The sequence below is a fragment of the Chaetodon trifascialis genome, chromosome 24, assembly GCF_039877785.1.
Source record: "Chaetodon trifascialis isolate fChaTrf1 chromosome 24, fChaTrf1.hap1, whole genome shotgun sequence".
Lineage (NCBI taxonomy): Eukaryota > Metazoa > Chordata > Actinopteri > Chaetodontiformes > Chaetodontidae > Chaetodon > Chaetodon trifascialis.
The window spans coordinates 12,620,897-12,630,656 of NC_092079.1; the positions used below are offsets into that span (position 1 = coordinate 12,620,897).

The 9,760-nt window shown below is 45.5% G+C and overlaps 2 protein-coding genes across 8 annotated transcripts in view; one reads left to right on the forward strand and one right to left on the reverse strand.

Annotated features, from left to right (window-relative positions):
- LOC139352056 (sodium-driven chloride bicarbonate exchanger-like) overlaps positions 1-5,521 on the forward strand; it is a 36,084-nt gene extending 30,563 nt beyond the window's left edge. For 3 of the 7 annotated variants that reach the window (XM_070994099.1, XM_070994100.1, XM_070994101.1), the window contains 11 exons: positions 125-286; positions 913-1,026; positions 1,286-1,447; positions 1,601-1,852; positions 1,968-2,036; positions 2,129-2,302; positions 2,381-2,503; positions 2,587-2,651; positions 2,909-3,022; positions 3,318-3,355; positions 3,752-5,521. In XM_070994099.1, the coding sequence (XP_070850200.1) occupies positions 125-286; positions 913-1,026; positions 1,286-1,447; positions 1,601-1,852; positions 1,968-2,036; positions 2,129-2,302; positions 2,381-2,503; positions 2,587-2,651; positions 2,909-3,022; positions 3,318-3,330 (1,248 nt within the window). In that variant the 3' untranslated portion in view covers positions 3,331-3,355; positions 3,752-5,521. Of the gene's footprint in view, positions 1-124; positions 287-912; positions 1,027-1,285; positions 1,448-1,600; positions 1,853-1,967; positions 2,037-2,128; positions 2,303-2,380; positions 2,516-2,586; positions 2,652-2,908; positions 3,023-3,317; positions 3,356-3,751 lie in introns of those variants that run through there. The other 4 variants (XM_070994095.1, XM_070994096.1, XM_070994097.1 and 1 more) reach the window with 2 other exon arrangements.
- Positions 5,522-6,806: 1,285 nt separating this feature from the next.
- On the reverse strand, positions 6,807-9,356 carry LOC139352061 (glucagon-1-like). Its single transcript, XM_070994108.1, has 6 exons — positions 9,317-9,356; positions 9,125-9,231; positions 8,315-8,470; positions 7,465-7,581; positions 6,913-7,050; positions 6,807-6,831 (listed from the first exon to the last, which is right to left on the reverse strand). The coding sequence occupies exons 2-6, from the start codon at positions 9,220-9,222 to the stop codon at positions 6,807-6,809; spliced, it is 534 nt and encodes a 177-aa protein (XP_070850209.1). The 5' UTR covers positions 9,223-9,231; positions 9,317-9,356.
- Positions 9,357-9,760: the final 404 nt, after the last annotated feature.

Here is a 9,760-nt window from a genome sequence, read left to right on the forward strand (position 1 = left end):
AGACTTCACTAATTCACTACCATCATCTTCACTGCCATCATTATTACTGGCCCCATTATCCCCGTCCTCCTCACGCTCGCCATCCTGATCGTCATCATCATCACGTGTCCTCTGGTGCCAGTAGGAGTGCGAGATGTTGCATGGGGAGTTCGAGGGCAGCGCCTGCGGCCCCCACGGCCCCTACATCCCCGACGTCCTCTTCTGGTGCGTGGTCCTCTTCTTCTCCACCGTCTTCATGTCCGCCTTCCTCAAGGAGTTCAAGACGAGCCGCTACTTCCCCACCAAGGCACGTATGGCACTCCAGACACCCTAAATACCACACGAACACTTCGATGTAGGAGCAAGAGTTCTTGTTTTCTTGTGTTCTTGAAGCTGCAAACTGAAACCCGCCTCATTAATTTTACACTCCTCCATTTACTCATTTTGCCGTGGGACTGGAATTACACTGAAATCGGTGTCCCTGCCGACTTTGCTTCTGTCTGTCATTTTAGATTGTGCTGCCATCTATTGGTTGTTTCATGACACAGCAGAAATCCTGCAGTGTGTGCGTGGCCGCTCTATGCCTGCAATTTCTATGATTTATCATTGAGATGACACTCATGAGCGTAATATGTGGCGTGATGCTGACGCTCATCAGTGGTCGACCGGCGCCACCTTGTGGTGATGACTGCTGCTGATGTGAAAACATACAAAAGACATTTGTATTAATACACAGCAGGGTAACAAACAGAAATATAAAGAGGATGCATGAACAGATATTAACTCCTGGGAGAGACGATCACATATATTCACACGAAATCGGTGGAGTCTGCATAAATTGTGTGTGATGTTTGCCTTCGGTGTGTTTTTTTGATCCTGCACCTGCAGAGGTGGACGCTGTCTGAAGAGTGTGTGTCTCTTTGTTCCCTTCAGGTGCGGGCCATCATCAGCGACTTTGCTGTTTTCATCACCATCCTCACCATGGTCTTGGTAGATTATGCCTTGGGGATCCCCTCGCCCAAATTACAGGTCCCCAACAAGTTCAAAGTGAGTCCACATGAAAGCCTCCCTTCTGAAAAGCTGCTGTGTGCATCTGTTTTACACCGTCCTTTTACTTTAGATCTTCAAATGAAAACGACTGTGGGACAATGAACGCACAGTATTGTTTGGATATTCTGGTTTTAAGTACCACCCTGAAAATACTCCATGAGAAGTAAAAGTCCTGCAATCCAAACCTTACTTCAAACTGTTCGTTATGTCCTGTACGTAGCTGAATAAGAATCTCGCTTCATCTCGCTCTCCTCAGCCAACCAGGGACGATCGTGGCTGGCTCATAAACCCTGTGGGGCCCAACCCCTGGTGGACCACCATCATCACCTTCATCCCTGCTCTGCTCTGCACCATCCTCATCTTCATGGACCAGCAGATCACAGCCGTCATTATCAACAGGAAGGAGCACAAACTGAAGGTATTTCAGGACTCCTACACAGCACAAATAGCTGCATGAGTGCCTTCTGAACACACTTATGTTTGTAAATCAGCTGCTCTCACTGATGCAGAGAATTGGTTGCATTACTTGTACGTGTAACAAACCTTTTGCCGTCTTCTTGTCAATCTCCAGAAAGGCTGCGGCTACCACCTGGACCTGTTTGTGGTGGGAGTGATGCTGGGCGTGTGCTCGGTGATGGGCCTGCCGTGGTTCGTGGCGGCCACCGTGCTCTCCATCTCCCACGTCAACAGCCTGAAGCTGGAGTCGGAGTGCTCGGCCCCCGGGGAGCAGCCCAAGTTCCTGGGCATCCGAGAGCAGCGCTTCACCGGCCTCATGATCTTCACCCTGATGGGCTGCTCCGTCTTCATGACCTCTGTGCTAAAGGTCAGAGGACTCAGTTTTCTTTCCTTTCATGATTTTTTCAGGGAAATATATATAAAAAGAATCACACACCAGTAGTGTTAGTCCTGTTCCTGAACAGTAATCTGTCTGTCTCCAGTTCATCCCCATGCCTGTGCTGTATGGAGTCTTTCTGTACATGGGAGCCTCCTCGCTCAGAGGCATCCAGGTGAGCACAGACTCAGTGTCTCATTAGAAGAACCGATGGAGAGAAGGTGCAGGATGCCCTCTTAAATGGACTGTCTGTTTGTACCTGCGCAGTTCTTTGACCGTATAAAGCTGTTCAGCATGCCGGCCAAACATCAGCCGGACTTCATCTACCTTCGCCACGTCCCACTGAGGAAGGTGCACCTCTTCACTATCATCCAGCTCAGCTGCTTGGTCCTGCTCTGGGTGATCAAGACCTCCAAGGCTGCCATCGTCTTCCCCATGATGGTAACTGGAGTGTATTTGCATGTGCGTGTGTGCTTGTGTGCTGAACGCATCATGATTGGTTGATTTGGGCTGCTTCAGGTCTTGGCCCTGGTGTTCATTCGTAAGCTGCTGGACTTCATCTTCACCAAGAGAGAACTGAGCTGGCTGGACGACCTGATGCCAGAGTGGAAGAAGAAGAAGCTGGAGGACGCACAACAAGAGGTGCAGGAATAGACTGTGACTGCTTTGTGTCTCCACCACAGCTGCTGTCCACGCAGTGTTTTACATGTTGTCTGTTTGTTCAGGAGGAGCACAGCATCATTGCAGAGGAAGAGGGCATCGTACAAGTGCCACTGGAGGGAAACTACAAGTAAGTCATTTTGATCTTTAATCATATTCTGCGTTAAAGTTTCCAAAGTAAAAGTAGAATAATCCATGTTTCAGCATTTATGGTGAAGCTAATTTTAATGGTAGTTCAATCTATAACAGTGCATACTACTGATCAATTAAGTGTGAGGCTGAATCCTTTAAAACTCCTGTCGTCCTCAGCCTGTGTGTGTTTCTTCGCAGAAAACTTCCCTTGCAAAGTGAAATCATATTTAATTTTCTTTCTGTGTGTTTGTGCAGGAGTGACCCAGCCACAGTGAACATCACCGACGAGATGTCCAAAGGGTCATTTGGGAACGTGTGGAAGAGCGTCAACCCCACTGAGAGCGCTAAGAAGGAACCAAGCGCTAAAAGGTTAGCCTCTTCATCCACCTTCCTCCCAGATATCACAGAATACATCAAAGGACATGAACCTCCTGAGTCCAATGTGTGTTTTCAAGTGGGAAATGGTGTCTAAGCAAGCAGTGGCAGGTGTTTATTATTGAAAAGTTATGGAACATTTACTTTATATTTTTCCAGGAAACTGAGGAGCTAGTATGTTTGGATAAAGAGGGTTTATCTAAGGGCTGCCCTGCCCTCGCAGAGTTCCCACAGAGTAGACTAACATAGTGTCTCCTGCCTGCCTCTCTCATTCCATTCCACCCCCAAGCTCCCCTTCCTAACCTCTCAGAAGCTGATACCCCAAAGGTAAGTCGTTCCCAGTCCCTGTCGGCACGGAGAGTCTCGTCCTGTGTTTAGTGCTGATGGCCGCTGCATGACGAAAACGCTGCAGTCCGCGCTGCAGGCTTGGATTGGATAAGATAAATCAGTAATAAGTGGATGTCGGTGGAACACAGCATGGCTTGGGTGTGCATGTTATTGTGCATGTTGTAAAATCAGCCCGCTGGTGTGTTTCAACGTCACAGGATGTTGAAGTGCTGTTGAGCTTCAAGAGACGAGTTTGCATGCTGTGTCGTCTGCACTGTGCACTTTAGTTTTTGAAAATGCATCTGTCGTGCAAAGCATGAAGCTCTATCAAGTTGCCCTTTTTAAGATTTCGCTCGGTTTACTTTTTTTTTTGTTGTTGTTTTTTTTGTGGTGCAGTGGTTCCAGTGGCGGCGAAAAGCGACACAAACGCCGGAGGCATGAGAAGAGCTTGGACAGGGAGACAAGTTTGTGATGACACATACTGGCGGTGCCACTGTGCTGTCAATGAGTAGATCAAAAAACAAAAAAACTATACCGTGCCACACTCAGCCACCTTTGTACTGTGCTACACTGTGTTTTTGTCATGTAAGTCTGTGTGCAAGTTGTGTAAAACAAAGAAAAATTTGTTAGAAACAGTATTAACACGAGGAACCGAGACACATTCGTGTTCTTTTTCTATGTATATCAATGTTTGGTGATACCAGCAACAGAGCGAAGGCAGAATTATATGACACTTACAGCAACTGCTGCGTCAATGGGCCAATTAAAAATTTTAAACCGTTTTTAAATCTACTTTATTTGTATTTTGTATGTTTTTATATTTTTCAAACGACTACAAGCCGTCCTTTTAAAAACCTGCCACAGTGTGTGGATTTAGTGCGCAGTATTGAATGCCGCTGATGCACCTCACAATAGACAACCTAAAGAGTAGATATTTGCCGATACTAATCTAGTTCACTGGTATCTTACAGAGTTGGCTCTATAGCGAATCTAGTGATTTTTTGGAAGTATGAAATATACATTTTCTATATTCTGTATATGTAAATGTTTTTGTGACAGTGACAGCTCATATCACTCCAGAGTCTTCTCCATTGCAACTAAACGTCTCTCCTCCAGTAAAGCATTTCCCCAAATGAGTGAGAGGAACAGTTTGACGTTCTGGGAAATGCACTTATTCGTTTTCTGGCTCAGATTTGGACGAGAAGATCGACAGGTCTGCGCTGAAGCTCGAGCCAGCAGCAGCGGGCTAACTTAGCTTAGCGCAAGACTGAAAGGGGTGAAACGGCTGGCCGGGCTGTGTCCAAGTTTGCTAAAAACTAGCTAATAAGCACTTCTCGTTTGTATAGCGCAAGAAAGCAAATAAGCATGTTTCCCAAAACACACTATTCCTTTGAGGACAGTATTTTTCGGGGGCAGCTTATTGGAAACTTTTCAAGCTAGCATGGCGGCATAGTTCGGGTACTTTCAGTATCTCCAGCTCCTTGGCCTTGGCTTTTTAAAAACTGAAATTTGCAAATGCTGAACTTTAGGGTGACTGTACAGAAAGCTCTGTGTTTTCCACCTTCATACTCTCTGTCAACTTGTCAGTAAGTGTCATCCATGGACATGTGATCTCCTATCCAAATGACCCTCGATGTGTTAGCATCTGAAGCTAATTGTTTTTAAAAGAACACCTGCATGACGGTGAAACAGACTTGACTGTCCCGCTGCAGGACCATGGTTACTTCTAGAGATGCAATAATACCCTTTTTCTGGGAAGGGCAACATGTAATAAAAGGTAAAGAGTCTTAACAATGTATAATACATAGTATATTTTATTCATGTAAAATGTTACTAATATAATACTAACATGACGTCAGTGTTGAAGGCAGGTTTTTGTTGTAGATGTTCTTTTCCCATTGTCTAATTGATGGTTCTTAGTTGACTAGAGAAACTAATAATGGGTCAAAATTATATCAATATCACGTATTTTGACCACTTCTGTGTGGAATTCTGCCTTAAATTTGGTAGTGCTAGCTGTACACTTTCTGTTCAATAATTTAAGTCACCTGTATAGAAGACTATCAGTTCAGATCTGTTGTTATAATGTGATTTGTTTCACGAGAACGAGAGCGAGCGAGCGAGCGAGTGAGAGCATAAATAAAGATGTTAAAGAAACTGCTGAAACCATGCGGTTCTTTATTGATCTCTGTGCTTGCTCTTGTCCACAGGGAGGTCAGAGGTCAGCGGGGATGCTAACATAGGATATTCCTTTCTCACTGCACTGCTATGTATAGATATTTTTTCAGCATTGTACCATCTTGTAATCCCCGGAGTTATTCTATACAAGTCTTCAGCTTCAGTTGTGCGCTCGCCACCTTTGACCTCAGGAGCTCCGTGTCTTTAGCCTCACGGGAGACAGAGAGCAGAGAGCACCCTGCACCCTCAGGCTGAAGCTCCTCTAGCCTCCCAGTGGCAGAGAAACGGGGATCCAGGCCTGTATCTCTGACCCACGCTGCTCCCGGAGAGACCGCCATCCTCCTTTACAGTGACTGCATTGAGAAACAGTAGGAGGAAGCTGTTGCACTTAGCTGCGTTGTGAATTGTGGCTTTTCCTGGTTACAGATATCTTATGAGATGATGTTTTGAATGTAGTTCATCATCTAACCTGTAACTAAATGTTGTAATGTAAAGTCCACAGCGACCCTTGTCCTGTTGTGTTTTCTGTCCCCCCTTCTGTTTGTGGTGTAGGTGTTACTGCAGGGTGTGGCTTGCAGGTCTGCTCCTGCCGCCTCCTTCTCCTCCTCCTCCTCCTCCTCCTCCTCCTCCTCCTCCTCCTCCTCCTCACCTGACCTCACCTCATCAGACTCACCTGCTGCCAGTCTTTAAGGACCAGCTTTCCACCCAGTATTCATTGAGTTGTCCGTTCAGCCAGGCGCTAACATCTGAGACTCCTAACTAAAGTATTTTCCAGTTTTTTCTTGCCTGCTTTCCTGTTCCCTCTTCCCAGGTGTGTTACCTTCTGTCTGCCTTTTTACTCTGAACTCTCAACTGTGCACCTCTTATGAAGAGAGACGTCTATCTGAAGTCTAAAAATAACACCACAAACACACAATGACAGGCTTTATTTAGCAGTGCGGATTAATAATATGCAATGAAAACCAGCAACACTACATGTGTTTTCTATAGGCCTACCTGAGATTTCACTTTTTGTGTTCTTGTTTTCACTTTAAAAATATAGAAAATAATTTGTTTGTAGAAAAAATACGCCCTCGTTTTCATTCCTTCTCTCTGGTGCACCGTAAAAACTGTGGAAGAGTAGCAGTTTTTGTGTCTTTGCATCACATGCAGCAAGGTAAAAAAGACAAATGTCAACATGGTGTCGACGTTACGACATGCAAAGCAGTATGGCTTTCTGTTCCTCCTGTATATGGCTTTGTGTGCAGCACAGAGGGAGTCCTTGAGGAGTGTCTCATTGGTCCATTTGTCTTTTCTTACTGCAAAACAGAGAAAATCACAGTCACACCAAGCCTAGCATGTTGTGTACGTATCAGATCAGCCATGTGACTCAGATTTACCTCTCTCCTGAAGGCTTGGAGGTCATGACCCAGAGTAAATATTCCTTGGCAGCCATGGAGTCCAGCACCTTGTTCACATCGCTGGTGAAGCTTCCATCTACATGCCTCCTGCTGAAGGCTTCACCCCACCTGTCAGATCTGAGTATGTACACAGGCACGTCACACAAGGTGCCATTTGAACTCTAATGTTTCACCTGCAGTGCGGCATTTGTCGTAAGATCACGTTTATTATCATGATTCGTCTGATAAGTGAACACTCAGTGGTTTTGGTGATTGGCTGGTTGACACTTTGCGTCAATCATCTCCGGCAATCAGTGTGGTGACACATCAATCAACGCAGTGCGAGAAGTTCAGGTGATTTATTGGAGCACGACCACAAAGAACATCAAGGAAAAACAAGCAGAGGAAGGAGAAAGGCGGCGCAAGAAGCAGGTGATTGACTCATGATCTCTCTGTCTCTCTGGCCACGGTGGAATCAGACACAGGCAGGCCACTAGGGGTAGGAGGAGGAGGAGGAGGAGGAGGAGGAAGGAGGAAGGAGGGACAGCCTACTCTCTTCTGACTTGTCCAGACTTGAGCTTGGCGACAAAGTCTTTGATTGCCTGGTCCTTGAGGTAAGAGCTCACATCACTGGTGAAGGTCCCGTCTGCGTGGCGCTTCTCTGCAGCACTGAAAACACACAGTGAGACACAGTGAGGACGACTGAACCTGCGTCTGATAGCTTAACACATGGTGAAATGATATTTTCCTCAATGGGACATTTCTGTTTTTCTCTGTGCTCTTTTGTCTGGTTTGAAGTGGGCAGGGCTTAGCTGGAAAAAGGTGATGTCACATGCTTCAGTGCACCAATCAGAGCTGAGCAGCATCTACATCACTCATGGTTTGATCACTGTCAGTCAAATCTGGTCAAAGATTTTGCCTGTTAAACTCCTAAATAGCTCTTAATAATAGCTAATGCTGCCTTTTTTAAACTTCATGCTGCTTATTTCATCATTAATATGATAAATAAATCCATCAGATTTGAAGCTGGTTTTCAGAGGGTCCCCTCTCTGGAGGTGTTAGCAGATGCACCAGACTAAATGATCCAATATTAGCAGGCAGATTAAAGTCAAAATGTGCGTAACAGAACTTTTTCTTGTCCTGATCCACGATCAAATTAATCTTGTAGCCCACTGGAGGGGCCTGACCCCCACACTGGGCTAAACCACATCAAGTGGCTACAACAGTAAAATGCTGCTTAAGCAATGATTAGTCAGTATTAACAATGAATGAGTACTTTTACTTGCGATGGAGTACTTTTACACTGTTATAAAAGTCTGAGTAAGTCTTCCACCTTGCCTGTTTAGGCCCTTAAAACTCATTTGTGATGCCCCGAGCTGGTCTGATCAGACCCCGCACTGACCCGCTCCTCTTGTTGTTCATCAGCCACCGGACAAAGTCCTGCGCCTTCCTGTCCTCCAGGTATTTGCTGTAGTCGTTTGAGAACGTCCCCTCCGAGTGTCTCTTCATGTTCGACAGCTCCCTCGGCTCGTCCCCTAATGTGTCGTCTGTCTCAAAGCTAGAGGACAACACGGTCAGACCATCACAGTCACTTTGGCTACCATCAGTCTACACTAGCAATTACAGCTAATAAGATGAATAAAATCAGGGCTTCTGTTTCCCATTAAACATTAATATGATTTGAACAATTCATATTCAAATATCTGGCCGAAGATTTCTCCACAGGACTTAAGATGCAGATAAATTATATTTAGTATATTTGGGGTCATAAAAAGCAGCATCTGTGTCTTTCAAACATATTTTCACCACAGCTGTGAAGCAGTTTCTGATAAGTCTGACTCCTATTGGTCCACATTGAGAGCATCACAGTCTTTTGGAGACAGATGTGCAGTATATCATCCTCCTGCCACATATTTCTTTGAATGACTTTGTGCCTTTAGGATCTATATAGTTTCAAAAAAGATCTTAGCCTCTGTATTTGGGATACAGTCTGAGTAATCATTTGTTATGATTTTGCCGATCGATCAATGAGCCTGCAGTTTGGCCCCACATGATTTGGCTTATTTGGGACTTCTCCTCCTGAATCAGCCTAAAATTAACCACCTATACCAAAACTTTCACTGGGATTCGGTCAGCTATGAGCACAAGCACAGTGGTGCTAAAAGTCCCTTAAAGAAACATAATTTCCTCAGTTTAGATGTCGTTTCTGTACCTTGAGCTGTCGTCACCCTCCAGCAGAGGAACCTGCCAGCTGCTCTGGACCAAGCAGAGTACCAGAAGAATACCAGCCAGGGATTGGATGCTTTTCATGGTTATTACCTACACGACAGAATAGCAAATGCACAGACAGGGTTTACACAGCTGATCAGAAGTGGTTTCACCATCGCAGCCAAATTCAACTCACCGTTCCTTCTTTCTTTCCAAAGAAAGCTGCTGTTAGTTCCTCTGCTTATTCCTGGTGTCTGACTCAAACCCCCCTCCCTGGCCTTATATACTGTAATAGGAGGAGCAGGATGGGTCTGCTCAGGTGGGCCAATTTTACCACTCCGCCAGGTCCACCTGTTACTCTCAACCCATTAGACACGGGCCCCGTCACATTGGCCGAATCAACAAGGCGAGCATTAGTTCAGAAAGGAAAGACGCCATTCATGCGTGATGGCAGCTGGTACTTAGGTGTTAAGATCAAACAACCGCGGCTCATCCTGTCAAACAGAAAGTAGGGAAGATGCTTTAATGTGCTACCGTGTCATCATGATGGGAAGCGATATGCATGCGATCATATCTGCAAGGTGAGTCAGTATTTGTGGATTCTTTGCGATCAAATTCAAAAGATGGGGAATATTGACTG